Source organism: Apium graveolens, chromosome 5, assembly GCF_009905375.1.
Source record: "Apium graveolens cultivar Ventura chromosome 5, ASM990537v1, whole genome shotgun sequence".
NCBI classification, from domain to species: Eukaryota; Viridiplantae; Streptophyta; class Magnoliopsida; order Apiales; family Apiaceae; genus Apium; species Apium graveolens.
The window spans coordinates 312,686,455-312,703,115 of record NC_133651.1 but is presented as its reverse complement, the minus strand read 5'-3'; the positions used below and the strand labels follow the sequence as shown (position 1 = coordinate 312,703,115).

At 32.6% G+C, this 16,661-nt stretch overlaps 1 protein-coding gene across 1 annotated transcript; it reads left to right on the top strand.

Annotated features, from left to right (window-relative positions):
* The first annotated feature begins 15,432 nt into the window (after positions 1-15,432).
* On the top strand, positions 15,433-16,278 carry LOC141661270 (AP2/ERF and B3 domain-containing transcription factor At1g51120-like). Its single transcript, XM_074468254.1, has one exon. The coding sequence runs from the start codon at positions 15,433-15,435 to the stop codon at positions 16,276-16,278; it is 846 nt and encodes a 281-aa protein (XP_074324355.1).
* Positions 16,279-16,661: the final 383 nt, after the last annotated feature.

Here is a 16,661-nt window from a genome sequence, read left to right as displayed (position 1 = left end):
GTACACAACTCAACCTCAAATGTAGACTGAGTCACTATAGTCTATCTGCTTCACTTCCAGGATATTGCTCCACCTGCCAAGGTGAACACATATCTAGTCACTCCATTGGAACCAGACTTCATAGCTATCCAACTTGCATCACTGTACCCTTCAAGCACACCAGGAAATCTCATGTAGTGTAAACTAAGGTATATTGTGCCTTTTAGATATCTAAGTACTCTATCAAGAGCATCCCAATGAGTTCTATTTGGACAACTTATATATCTAGCCAAATCAGACATAAAATTTGAAATATCTGGTCTAGTACAGTTAGCAAGGTACTACAAGCTCCCAATAATCTGAGAATACCTTAACTGAGACACAGGAACTCCTGAAGTATTCTTGACAAGGGCAACTTTAGGATCATAGGGTGTACTAGCGATTCTACATTGTGAATAACCATATTTATGAAGTATAGATTTCTCTATATAATGAGATTGAGTTAAGGTTATTCCCTCAGCTGACTGAATCAGTTTGATTCCAAGAATCATACTAGCCTCACCAATATCCTTCATTTCAAAATGCCTTCTAAAGAATTCTTTTATCTTGTTAATAATCTCAATATTGGTTCTAAACAATAAGATGTCATCCACATATAGGCACAGGATAACACACTCACTACCTTTAACTTTGGTGTAGACACACTTGTCACTTTCATTAACCATATAACTGAATGGCAACACAGTTTCATCAAACTTTTTATGCCAATCCTTGGGAGCTTGTTTCAAGCCATGAATAGACTTGCACTAATAGAAATCTGGGATCAGACATCGGTTTAGAACTGATGTTAAAAAAAATCTGAACCTATGTCTTCACGTGTGATGTTAAATGTCATCAGCCTTTGACATCGGTTAACAGCCGATGTCTATTATAGTGCTATATATCGGTTTTAAGATTAAATGTGATGTCTTTACAACAAATTTCAGCTTATATTACAGTATTTCTAGGTGAATATGAGTATATTACGAGGTATTTATCCATTAGAACATGAAATCAACAAGCTCTAAAAGCCATTAATTTAAATTCTTTCGAACAAACCGATGTGAAATGCTAGATCAGACATCGGTTAAATTAGTTGCCCGATGTGAAATATTTGATCAGACATCGTTTAAATTAGCCCCCCGATTTGAAATGATGGATAAGACATTGGTTTTCTTCACGAAACCGATGTTAAATCTTTTTGTTTAACATCAGCCAATTCCTCCAACCGATGTTATTTGACTTAAAATATATTGAGTTTCTTTTCAGAACCGATGTCAAATGACTATTTCAAATTGTTTTTTTAGTTCTTTTTCATTTAATATTATTTTACATGATGTCTTTTATACATTTTTTACATCGGTTTATATGTACCATTGTGATGTCAATGTTCTGTAAATTGCATGCCATCCTGGTACTATTTACAGCCACAGGGAACTAAAACAATGCAACATCACAACAAAAATATCCATACAGAAATAAAAAGGTACTCATCCAAATTACAAGTCTAATACCAAAATATTACTCATACTATACTATACATGCATTTCAAATAAAATACAAGCATTCCATTAGCCAAATCATACTATACTAATTTTTAAATACCCTATTAATAAATTCCGACAACTCCATCCAATTTAGCCAATCAACCCAATTTCAAAAAGCTAAAGAAGAGTCTGACTTCTGCATGATCAAACCAAAGATCAGCAAATTAACCCTGCAGACCGATAATGTGTATGTCTGGTTCTAATGCTGCCAATGATTTAGACTGTAATAAAGATAATCAATATCAATCATTACTGCGGAACATTTGATATATAAACTAGAATTAATAAAAAGTTTATGTTAGATGATAATATGATTTCATAAAAAAAGGTAATAGATATATAAAGCATATACCCAATAAAGATCCGAAAGCCCTGTAAAATCCTCCTCTGTAAAACTCTCCACAGCACTTGGATCAGGCTGAGACTTATCCATTGGGTCTCTATGAGCCTCGACATCTAACTCCATTATTTAATACAATTCCATTTCTATAGTGATATCAACTCGGTTATCTATCAGTATAATTTAAAACCTTACCAGATGAAAGAATGTAATTTCAACACCTTCATTTGGCAAACCATCTACATCTTCACCATCATTTGTAGAACGCCAAAACATCTTGATGAACACTTGAAATGAATCCATATGATTTTTAACATATATTAATCTTTAATAGATAATTGGGTCTTGGAGTAAACTGGAGGGGTAAAAGATCTCACATTCTTATAGTAGCTAGTTTTAATTATATACTTTGTTCTACTAGTGTTTCTGTAACTTCACCTTACTATAAATCATATTTCATGATATTATATAAAATGTTTGGTCACATGTCAATAGACGCAATGGTATAAAAGAATGGGAAAAGAAAAAGGACTGGCGACTAACAACAAACTTAAAGATACATAGTGGCTAATAAGAAATTATGTCTATGGATAATCAGCTTATAAATATAACTTCAGCAATGGTTTTGAGTAATGGGATACTGCAAATAAAACCGAATATTGATACATGTAGCAGCTCACAGACTTGAAATATTATAATTTTAATCTCCCGGGGAAAAGAAAATGCATCACTTGTGTCCAGAGCTCAAATTATTGACAAATTTAACACACCTACAATCTTATTACCCGGTGAACAAATTTTATTATTTGACTATTTGAGAATACAATATCACTAATACCTTGTTATCCTCTGTATAGCAGAATCCTCCTCTAGCCATATAGCAAAACCTGATACATAAAAATTAACTGAGTGAAAAGTTTGAAATTAGGTTCCAATATAACTGAAGAAAACACAAAGATGATTTAATGTCTTTTGATAAATATAAGATAGACAGACAATCCATAATAAATCAAAACTATAAAATTTAATCAGTGGATCACACATGTAGCATGCTTGTGGCGCCCTCCAAACCCGGGTCAGAAGTTTGGGGTCCACACACATACACATACCTTATTTATAACCTGCTTATAACAATAATAAAGATAACAATAATATGCAGTGACCCTATTTACCAACTACGACGGATCGCAACAGGCTAAAGTATGCACACAAGCCACACATCTACTTATATTACATACCATTCAAATCCCAATCATTCAAACTCAAACTGAGTATTAAACTTTATTACAAACTTTTACAGACTTAAATTATTCCAAAAAAAGCCTACTAGCTCAGCTTTCTCAACCTGAACCCCTAGCTCTCGCGCTGGACTGGGGATCTTTGTTACCAACTGATTCCTTTTTAAGTGGAAAGAATATAAACAACATCGCACAAATGAGCTAACTAGCTCAGCAAGTCACAATGACAAAACTGAGAATAATGATCATCAATGGATTATGATTTAGAATTGGATATTATACTTTTAATTTAAAAACCAAGGTTAGGATGCTGATCAGTCACGCACTAACCCCGAGCAAGGCACACAGCATTACTCTAACTACTGGATCCAAGGCACACATTGGCCTAACTTGACCATTATATCGTCTGACCACGAATCTGGTCCACAATTTTATAAAAACAATCCAATTCTAACATAATAACTGAATAAGAAATAATAAACAATAACCAGAATCATTAACAACAATGAGTGTTTAACAATGAAAGGGTTTCAATCCTTGTAAGGATCAATAAGGTAATTTCAAATCTTGGATGCTGGGTAATGAAAGAATTGGATAACAAAGGAATCAATGTTTCAGGGTTTCAAGGATTTGGTCTTTCAAAGCATAAGATATCATGGATTGAGTATATAAGTAATTCAGTTCAGTATTTGGTATTTAGTTTGTATGTATTTGTGGAGTAGTATCGTAGATTCGTGGTTCGTGTTTGGGTATACAACAATCAATGGTCTAGAAAGAATCAGGTTACAGCTCAAGATCAATAACTGGAATTAGGGTTTAGGTTTATGTGCTTCAAATCACTTGCAATATCACAGGATTATCAAGTACCACAATATCTCGAGAAAGTTCAGAACACTTGCCTGGTACTAGCTTACTATTCTGCTCTCGCTTCCAATCACAATTATCTTGTTCCTCAACTATCTGTTTTCCTTTCCTACACCTTGTCTCTTCTGCTCACATATCTTAAACATCTATCAATAATCGACTCATAGAGTTCTATTCAACATATACTTCTATCTACCCTTCGTTTTACCCAAATCCGATTAACGGATTGAAAGTTATGTAATAATCAAGTAAACACCGAATATATAGACTGATAGTTAATCAACAAGTCACATATAGCACATAATACATCACGTACTCAATGATATATTATTTATAAAGAAGTCTCGGGTCATAAATAGGCTTTCGGGTATTTAAAAAGATTTTTAAAACATTTTTCGAAATTAAAACGGGTCGTTGGATCAATTTCGGGTTAATAAACAGGGTTCGGTTGGCCAATTCTGGCTCCGAAACAATTTTATACTAATTATCGAGCCTTGGAAATAATTTAGAATAATATTTTAAAGCTCGAAATTATTTTTCAAAATTTTTAAATCATTTTTAAGTAATTATATCTAATTACATAATTAAATAAAATTAATTAATAATTAATTAAATCAATTAATCAATTAATTTCCAAATTAATTGACCAATTAATCGATTAAAAATTAACTGAAATTAATTAACTAATTAATTCAGATTTATTTCTGAATTAAAAATAATTTTCAGAATTAAAATACTAATTTTTTGAATTTTCAAAAATTAAAAACGAATTTTTATAATTAAAATAAATAGGAAATATGATTTTTAAACATTTTTAAAACAGGAATCCAATTTTTGCAAAGTCCGGAAACCTGGGGGACCAAACTTCATCGTTTCAAAAGTACAGGAACCAAACTGCAATTTTGCAGTTCCAGTCGCCGGAAAAGTCGGGGGTGGCCGGAGAATTCACCTCCGGCATCCTCCCACCACCATTACCTCCAGAATTAAACTACACAACACCAGGAACCTATATCTGCAATCAAAATTCATCAATAACCCCAGACTTGGCCGGAATTTGATCAAGAAACTCACCGGTTTCCGGCGGGTTCGACGTAAACTTTAAAACACATGCAACTCCCTTCTCCACAGACCTCGTTGATTCATGAAACTTGTACGACTAGATTGCAAATTTCACAGAGAATACAATACACTATACCAGAACATCAATCTATTTTAGAATAAGAAACCCCCAAATTTCAATTAAGAACATTCATACGGGTTATAAACCCTAATTACAAAATTCGAAAATCAAACTCAAATTTGAACATGTTATTAAACTCCAAATCAGACGTATAATATATCAAAATCATCAGGAAAACAAGCTCTACAACATGAAGACATCAAATCATACAAAAAATCATCCGAACAAAAATTCATATTTTTAATAAATTTAATTCGAAAATAAATAAATTTTCAGAAAATAAACCTTTGATTCTGCAGTGAAACAAAGCTCAGAATCTGATAGAACACTTCAAATCCTTCGTTTTGGTTACTCAAGCTTTGAAAACAGAGATCGGTAACGCCTTCGTTTTGCTGTTTGATTCTTTAAACAATTTTGTAATTAGGGGTTTTCTATGAAAATTATAGAATTAACTATCTGCAAATGATTTTGATACGAAATAAAATACGGAAAAAGGCTATTTATAATTACGGAAAATTAGTATCCCGTTGGACCATTCCGGATATAAAACGGTATGTTTATTTATAAAAACTGATCCAAACGGTATCGGTTTTCGGGATAATTATCCAAATCAGTACAATTTGTACAGCGGTCTTGGTCTCAGCGCCTGGTTACACGTACTACGAAGTGATAATTGGGATAGTTTAATAAAAAGCTCTCGTTTATCGAAAATACGGGTTTTATTGATTTACCGAAATGAATATTGTATCGAAAATGTTGCGTCGGGACCCGCGCAGAACAAACCGTACGCCGGATCGAAAAAGTTGAAATATGGAATATGCTCGGAATATTACAATTGGGTTAGGAAGGAGTTCTCGGAAGAGTTTCGGGTTCCAAAAACGTAACAACGGATGACGTCAATTGGTTCCCGTTTTTATAAAATAGATTTTAAATACTCGGAAAAAGATTTTATAAATTTCATATGATCCTTATAAATTCATAAATCAACATAAAATTAATTAGGAAGATATGACAATTATCTATGTTTTATTTTGGACATATAAAAATTAAAATACTCAATTAATATTATTTTTTTGAATATCCAAGTACATATAACATTTAACTATTAACTCACAGAATAGATACTGAACACACGTAATAATTATTTAATAGCAAAATAAATACACGATATATCCCGGATATTATATCCTTCCCCCCTTAAAAGGATTATGTCCTCAGAATCTCCTAAGAAAACAAATGAGGGTACTTTTCTCTCATATCACTTTCTAACTCCCAGGTTGACTCTTCAACCTTTGGGTTTCTCCACAATATTCTTACTAACTTTACCACTTTATTTCTCAATACTTTCTCTCTCTCCTCTAGAATCTCTATCGGATTCTCTACATATGATAAATATGCCTGAAGCTCTATTGGCTCATATTCTATTACATGCCTGGAGTCTGGATTATATTTCTTGAGCATCGATACGTGAAAAACATTGTGAATGTGCTCCATGTGCGGGGGTAACGCCAACTCATAAGCTACTTTGCCAACGCGCTTTAAAATCTCAAAAGGTCCGACATATCTTGGGCTTAGCTTTTCTTTCTTTCCAAACCTCGTTAGTCCTTTCCATGGTGATACTTTCAGTAATACCAAGCTTCCTTCTTCAAATTCCATGTCTTTCCTTTACTGATCTGCATATTTCCTCTGACGATCTTGTGCGGCTATCAATCTCTTCTGGATAATTTCAACAATTTCCTTTGTCTGCTGTACCAGTTCAGGTCCAAGTATCTTGCGTTCTCCTACTTCGTCCCAATATATTGGAGATCTACATTTGCGTCCATAAAGGGCTTCATAGGGTGGCATCCCAATGCTGGTATGATAACTGTTGTTGTAAGCGAATTCTACCAGAGGTAAATGTTCGTCCCAACTTCCTTTGAAATCAATAGCAGAAACACGTAACATGTCCTCGATTTTCTGGATCGTTCTTTCACTTTGGCCATCCGTCTGGGGGTGATAGGCCGTACTCATATTCAGTCTTGTTCCCAAACATTCTTGAAAACTCTTCAGAAAATCTTGAATTAAACCTTAGATCTCGATCAGATACAATAGACACAGGAACTCCATCACGAACTACAATTTGCTTCAGGTACATATGGAACAACTTGTCGAGCGAAAATCTTTCATTTATAGGCAGAAAATGAGCTGACTTGATAAGTCTATCCACTATAACCTAAATGGCATCATGATTAGCCCTTGTCCTTGGTAATCCAACTATGAAATCCATGGCAATATGTTCTCATTTCCACTCTAGAATCTCCAATGGCTGTAACAATCCACTTGGTCTCTGATGCTCTGCTTTAACTCTCTGACAGGTATAGCATTTGCTAATCCATTCCGCGATTTCCCTCTTCATATCTGGCCACCAATAATTCTTCTTTAAATCTCTGTACATTTTGGTACTCCCTGGATGGATGGAATACCTTGAATTATGTGCCTCCTGTAAAATTTCATTTTTCAGCTCCGTCACTGGGGGAATCCAAATTCTAGATGAAAACCTCAGAATACCTTGATCATCCTTTTGTGTGCATAACTCTTCACCTACCAAACGATTTATATCTTGATCCATTACATCTTCCTGACATTTCTTTATTTTCTCAAATAATTCTGGTTGGAAAGTCATACTGTATACTTTCGCTTCCTCAGGCTTGCCAACTTTAATCTCCAATTCCAATTTCTGAAATTCCTTATATATGTCTTCAGGTACTGATAAGACATTCAACCTTTCCTTCCGACTCAATGCGTCTACTACCACGTTCCACGTTCGCTTTACCGGGATAATAATTAATCGAGCAATCATAGTCTTTGAACAACTCTAACCATCTCCTTTGTCTCATATTAAGTTCCATCATTTGTAGAACGCCAAAACATCTTGATGAACACTTGAAATGCATCCATATGATTTTTAACATATATTAATCTTTAAAAGATAACTGGGTCTTGGAGTAAACTGGAGGGGTAGTAGATCTCTCATTCTTACAGTAGCTAGTTTTAAATATATACTTTGTTCTAATAGTGTTTCTGTAACTTCACCTTACTATAAATCATATTTCATGATATTATATAAAATGTTTGGTCACATGACAATAGACACAATGGTATAAAAGAATGGTAAAAGAAAAGGGACTGGCGACTAACAACAAACTTAAAGATACATAGTGGCTAATAAGAAATAATGTATATGGATAATTAGCTTATAAATATAACTTCAGCAATGGTTTTGAGTAATTGGATACTGCAAATAAAACCGAATATTGATACATGTAGCAGCTCACAGACTTGAAATATTATAATTTTAATCTCCGGGGGAAAAGAAAATGCATCACTTGTGTCCAGAGCTCAAATTATTGACAAATTTAACACACCTACAATCTTATTACCCGGTGAACAAATTTTATTATTTGACTATTTGAGAATATAATATCACTAATACCTATACCAAATTCAAATATGTTATCCTCTGTATAGAAGAATCCTCCTCTAGCCATATAGCAAAACCTAATACAAAAAAATTAACCAGAGTGAAAAGTTTGAAATTAGGTTCCAATATAACTGAATAAAACACAAAGATGATTTAATGTCTACTGATAAATATAAGATAGACAGACAATCCATAATAAATTAAAACTACAGAATTTAATCAGTGGATCACACATGTAGCATGCTCACTCCCTAGTGAACAAAAAGGTATTAGTTCAAATTTAACTTTTAAACTTTCAGGGGTGTATTTGTAGAGTTGTATTTAAAAAAGCAACCATCAAACAAGAAGCAGCTAGAGCTCCTAAATTGTATTAAGAGCAGCTAACTCTCCAGCCTTACCTCTTCGGCCACTAAAGAAAAAGCCAGCTAACTTTCTAGCTGGTTAGCGGAAAAAATTTGCAAGGTTATTGTACCATGGTCCCTCTTGTTATTAGGCTGCAGAATCATGCACTATCTGACTCAAATCTTCAGTTGGAGTATCTTACAAAACTGGTTTCTACTGAAGAATCAAATATAGCGAAAGCAATTAACCAGACCACTAATGAGATTGCTGGAAATGAAAAAGGGATATCTCATACACCACTGACCCTTGTTGTAAAGAAAAATGGTGCTCTTGATTTAACTATGATTAATTTACCTGGTATGATCATTCCCATAGTTAGTTCTCCAATCATTGTTTGGTAGATATCAAAGGATTGTGGAACATGCTAATATAAAATAAAAAAACTTTGCTAGTGTGACATGCTATATTTAATACAGTATTTGTCTATATATTTGTCTATTACTTGTTCTCAACGATTTGTTTGATTTGTGTGATTAGTTTATTTCTTTGACTTCAAATATTTACTGTCATATTACTCCCCTTCATACCTAATTATTTATATCAAAGACATTCATTTATTTTACATTTTAATGATATTTTCGTACCGGACATTTGACTTACTCGTGTTTATTTCTTTTTATAGGTAGTCAGTGGTACAGCTGGGGTGTGATGAGTGCTGCCCAAATTTTAGCTTGTTTATCTACTTCAAAATAAAGTCAAGGATATGTTCTATTCCATATTATTTTGAATCTTGTTAGGGAACTTTATTTTGAAGATTATAAACCTCTGTTAGTTTAATAAATTAAGTTTAGCTTGTTTTTGCTTCGATTAATAAATAAGACTTATCTTGTATAGCCTCTACTTGTTTAAGTAGGGTGGTACAGTATGAATAGTTATTATGTAATCTCTGTTTGGATTGTTGACCGAATACGAATATGACACATGTTCGAATACTTTTCGCTTCCATGGTAATAACCGGATGATTCAAAGTTAAACTCTCAAGCTTATTTAGAAGATCTAAAGAAGAAGACCATCAATGTTCAATCTTTATGTATTGATTAGAATTATAGCAAAAGTTTTTGCTCTAGTTGGAGTAACTCCATACCTAATTTTGCTAATCAGGCGAAGTTGAGAACTTGGTAAATTTTTAATACATGCCCGCCTTTAGTGGGGATATTATATCAATTTCTTTTTAGGAGAAGAAAGGTTTTTCATTTTATTTAAATAAATAACAGTTTTTATTCTATTTCAGTGATAAGGCTTCTATATTGCATAATTAGTTAACAATTTATATGTTTTAAGATGACTCAAATAAAACATTACTTCTAGCATTGTCGTTAAGGCATATTATGAGAAACGCATTTCTCGGTTACATATAGATGAATACTGGGAAAGGTTTGATTTTGAATCTATACGAAGGATGCGAACCTTGTCTCATTTGTAAAATGACTAAAGATTCTTTTACCCGCTAAGGTGAAAGGGTCACCGAACGATTACGACTTATATAATGTGATGTATGTGGTAGAATCCTTATAATGGTAAGGGCTAGCTTATACTACTTCATACCGTTTACTGATGACTTCATTAGATATGGATATGTATGTCTTATAAAGAATAAATCTGACTCTTTTGAAGTGTTTAAAGAACATAAGGCCAAAGTAGAAAAGCTAACATGGGAAAGTATAAAAGTTTTACGATCAGATCATGGAGAAGAACACTTAAACCTTAAATTCAAGAGATTCTTGAAGGAGTGGGATATTGTATAACGACTTACTACTTTTGGAACACCTCAATGAAATGAAGATTCTGGGAGAAAAACCATACCTTGTTGGACATGATATGATCGATGATGAGTCAATCGGATCTTCCAATCAGTTTCCAGGGTATGCTTTAGAACCGATTGTATATACACTTAATCCAGTTCTAACTAAAGTGGGTCAAAAGACAAGTTTTGACCAAAATTAGATAAATGTTTTTTTGTGGGATACCCAAGTGAGACTAAAGGGAATAGTTTTTATAATCCTTGCGAGAACAAAATGTTTGTTGCTCAGACCGTTGTATTTCTTGAGTGAGAACTACTTTTTAAAAAAACCAGTGGGAGGACAATAGATTTCGATGAAGATCCAGAATCACATGATGACATTGAACCAGAGTTGAATTAAGATTAGGATGTACATCAAAATATTAAAAGTAATCATGTTCAGGAAACCCGGGTTGTTCGTAGATCTAGTAAGATTCGCCATGAGCCCGAGAGAAATTATGGATTTCTCTTGACTATGAACATAATTATTATTAAATTATTAAAATATTTACATACATTATTATAAAATCATGTATTATTTTTAAAAAAAATATACATTTATTTTATTATATATATATGTTCATTACATATATTAAAATTTAATCGAAAATATTAATTTTGTGTATCTCATAGTATGTTTTGAACCTGAAAGGTAAATCGAAAATCTACCAACACTAAGTTTTGAGTATTGTGTTTATGTACTTTCATGTGATATACTTTTTTTTTAAAATAACTTTCGTGTGATATACTTAAAATGAAAATACCAACACCAAATTTTCTTGTTGTTTTCAGAACGTGAACACATAATTCGAACAATACTTTAATCTGTGACTCATAATTAATTAGTTGGTTACCAACGTAATTTAATTCATCGTCGAGTCTGCATGTATTTTTTATCCAAATATGATACTATAATTATCATATTAATTAGGGTGTGACATATATGGTAAAATTCTACAAGAGATTAGTGACAAAAATTTGCACGAGCGATATAGAATTATAACAGATTGGTAATAGAACAAATACAACTGATCTACAATCATAAAAGATTAGCAAGGAAACAAAGATAACGTATCCTTAGTTATTAACCGATTACTAACGGAATACAAGTAGGGCTAAAATGGGACAATGTGGTTTGCTTTACTAATCCCTTAGTAAATTATTAGTTTTCTGTTAGTATTCTGTAGTTATATATCTGTTGGCAATTCATTATTAATTCCGTTATACATTTTGGTTTTTCCAACAAAAAATTTCGTTGGCAACCTTTCATTACTCACCCGTTTTGAAACAATTGATGTTGTGTATACTTTTCAAAAGTTTGCAATTGGTCGGCAATCAGTTGATAATTGTTAACAGATAAATTTTTGTTGGCAACTTTTGTTGGTAAATTTGAGATTTCTTGTACTGATTTAATGATTTCAATTTCCATAAGTGTGTTTTTTCCATAATTTGATCAATTTATTTTAAACTTAAATCGCAGCGTCTTTCAGATTTCGATTCTCAGTTGAGATAAAATCCAATTTCAAACATAATTCAAATTTTTAAATGAGGATACAAAATCCAAATCATAACTGGAAAGAGGTCTTTAACTCAAGTATATATACACACCTCCACCCCAATGGGTCTTTTTATTCTATTTCCCCACTTAATCCCCGATCACCAGGTACAAACACAACCCAAGTTTAGGTAGCACTCGTAGCCTAGTTTAGTTTCAGTCAGTTTATTATTGATCAAATTTGATTTTCTGTCAACACGAGATTTGTTAAAACATACACCAGTATAAGCCTAATTATTCAGGAAAATGGGTCATCATGCCTAAATCTGTCAATCCTTTGTTGAATAAGGTCTAGGATGCTTCACAATGGTACATGCTCAAGGCTAAAGATCTCAATGAAAATGCTTATTTGGAAAGGAGGACCTGTCTAAAAGCAGTGACAATAAGGATACAGAGTTATCATGCAAACCCTTTATTAAATTCTATCGAAACTCTTTCCCCCATGGAATTTGCTCAAAAAAGAAGATGGCATATCCAATAGTCATCACATTAAATTGGAGTGAAAGCAAGCCTGCAAGACAGTTGCACGAAGTCTGAAAGTGAGTTCGAATGGTTATAACTTTTGAACGAAGCAGACTTACAATTGTCACACTTTATAGTCTCTTTTTTCTCGTCGTTTAATTGAAATTATGAATTATTTGATATATACATGAGCTCAAAATTATTAAATCACGTATAGATATTTTTAGTTTATTGTAAATTTAGGCACTTTTAATGTATTCGGTCATACATTTTCAATATGGTAATTAACTTGTATTATAATTGCTGTGTGATTTAATTTTAATATATTTTGTTGTATATATAATATTTTGTTGGAAATAATACTAACTATTAGTGCAACATAGAGGCGATTACATACTGTATTTAGCAAGGAAAAGCCATTAACACAACAAAGCATTAGGAGAAACTGTAAGAACAAAGAAAACTAAGAGAGCGTACCACTAACCATAGCTTTAACACATATAGATTACCTTTAATTTTCGTGAATTTAAAAGATGTACTTCATACCTCTTGCTAGTTAAGGTTTGACTGGTGATTCATTTAGGCTGTTAACTATAAAGTTTTTATCTGATTATAATGCTAAGCTCGGGTCTTCAAGCCTTCTTCTATGTTTTAAGGGTAAATGAAGAGCGTGTTTATCAAAAAATTTAGAATGGATATGGGTCAAGATGGGTCGTTGTTTGCCATTAGGCCTTGAGGGACTTTAATCCCAATGAACCCTCACCGCTTAAATGTGTCCAATATTCCGTACTATAAACAAAAAATTGTTTATATTAACTAATAAAATTTTTGACCACAAGATATTATCCTCTAAAATTTTACAATTTTTGAAATAAGCTTGGGATTCAAATTTGGGATTAAAATTTGAAAGAAGTCATATGTGGTTTGTTGAATTCTTGAAATCAAAAGGTATTTAATTTGAATTTTAAAAAATCTTTTAAAATCTGATGATATTCAATATAGATTGGAAAAAATTATTTAAAATCCGAGTCTATTCAATTTAAAATTTTAAAAATCCATCAAATTACGATGGTATCAAAAGTTCATGGATTTGTTTTTATTTGAAAAAGTGGTAGATTTTGATGAATTGGCTAGTACATTTTTAATATTTTAAAATATTTGTAAAGTGCATGAGATTTTGAAGAATTTCTAAAATAATTCCCAAAATCATCAAGACTCGGCAAGATTTTTCTATCAATTCTGTCAAAATCCACGAACAATTAAAATCTACGAAATGTTTTTTTAAAATTCATGAATTGTTATGATTTTTTTAAAATCGAAAATGAATATACGCGATAAATGTGAGATTAGAGTAATAGAATTGTTTTATGTGTGACTACATGCTGCTCTCTAAATAATCATAAGCTTTTTAGTTTATACTAAGAGATTTTATCAGGAGAGCATTATTACATGATGGCTATGTTCCTCATATTTGGATTTAGACACTTACCTTAACGAATAAGGATGAATAATATAACTATGAATTGAAATATTGGTGACTAGTTTAAAGAATCTGACATCAATGATTTAATCACAAAATATTTCAAATCTCATTTAAATTCTTTTCTTTTCCTTTTTTGAAAATAATTAAATTCTTTTCTTGGTTAGTGGCCTCTTTCCTACTATTAGCTATTAACAATAAGCACCAGCCCCTCTAAGAGATCTGTCTTAGAGCTCACCAAATTGAGAAGAATTTAATACCTATTTCTATAAGTTTTATTGTCATATTTATAGGTTTTATTAAGTCTTAAATATATATGTGTGAACCAATTTGATTTAATTATTGATTGTGTACTGGGGGTTTTGTGTGTCATGTGTTCTTCCAGGTTATTTGATCATTTTACTTTAAATCCAATGTGTAATGTGTAGTCAAAATTATAGCTATTGTGTAATAGGAGACATTTCTTGTATTGATTAAAGCATATTTGTGCCTATCATGGGCGGTTTTTACATTTATTCTTCTCATAAATTTTTAAACATCCTATGCATGTTTGATGTATGAGAACCCCTTGTATTAGTTTGGCTGTGAGAGATCCAGGAATTAAATTCCACTAATATATCGATTATATTTTGCGAATACACATTTATAACTTTGTACTTTCGGAGGACATTTTCATATATTTTCAAAAAAATTAATAATAAAAAAATTTAATTACCAAAAATATAAAATTTTGTTTAAGGGTGACACATGTCCCACATAGCCCCTTACTAGATCCTCCCCGGAGTGTGACTGTGATGAGAGAGTTGGGAAATGTAGAATGCACAAAATGTAGTTCCAAAAGTAGTTTTTTAGTTGAGCTAATTAATAAATACATAGATGAGATCTCTTTTTATTCTTATGTTAAAAAATACATTATATTCTATATTTCATTTTAAATCATAAGTATGGATGTGTTTTCTTCAAATCTTTTTCCTTTCCGGTTTCTAGTTTGGACTTTAAATATGAGTTACTTGCTGCAGATCATTTTCTCTGCAGGTTTCCATAGTTTAGGAATGAAATGTATTAACTTGTTTCATTTACTAACTTTCCTGTGATTGCAGTAAACAATGAAGGATCTCATGAATGTCACAGCACATATGTTCGGCAAAGCTTCAGGTTCGAACAGTTTGAGTCATAATCAATCATGTACTAAGCGTGCAAGGCATGATAAAACTATCGGTAGTTCGAGTTCTAAGGGAGTCGTTGCTCTAATGAATGGGAACTGGGCAGAACATGTTTTTGTAAATCATAACTGGACTTGCATAGGGATTTTTAAGACAGAGGAGGAAGCAGAGATGGCATATGATAGTGTCGATGAAAGCTTGCGAAAGACAGATAACATTGCACAAGAACCAAATATTCAGAAACAAGTCTGCATTGCTGGTAGCCTTTTTTGCAGGTCTGTCAATATTTTCCAGGCACAGAGGCAACAAGATTGTACACGTACCTGTCTATTTGAAAAGGTACTTACTGCTAGCGACGTAGGTATGCTCTACACATTTGTGATTCCGAAAATGTATGCTAGTTGCTTCCCATGCGATTCCCAAAAGCTAGCTTTCTATGACCAGTCGATGACACTCTGGAATTTTCGCTATGGTGTCTGGAAGGGAAGTAACAGTTATGTCTTATCTAGTTGCTGGAAAGATTTTGTGCGAGCAAAGGATCTGAGATCAGCGGACAAAGTTATTTTCTTCAAGTGTGAGCTTTTTGAGACGGGGTCAGCTGTTCACACTTATTTTGCAATTGATGTGGAATATAATGCTAATAGAGTACAAGTTGAGGAAGCCAACAGGGGAAAATATGTAGTTGCTGATGGCGAAAAATCGCATTCGAAGGAAGGGGTGAAGAACTTTGGTCTTGAACAGAATCACAGACCAGGCTCGAGATGGATATCGAGGCTGACAATGACTTGAACAGAACTGATTCCAGGAAAGCACCTGAGAATTCTGTCATGCTTTTTGGGGTGAAAATTGCTTAAGGAGGTATCTGGGAATATTTACTCTAATCACTTAATCACTTAATTAGGGTGTGACATATATAGTAAAATTCTACAAGAGATTAGCGACAAAAATATCACTACAAGAAAAATGCAATCAGACAACGGTTGAAAGATAATGGTTAAAAAAAATACCGTTGTCCTAAACAATACAACAACGGTGAAATGATTTTGAAAAAAAAACAGTTGTGTGAGCTTAAGGACAGACAATAGTTATCTATTAGTTCAAAAACTGTTGTCTTTGTTATGCCCTCCCATGGAATCAGACAACAGTGTGCAAACTAAAAGGTTGTCTTAGAA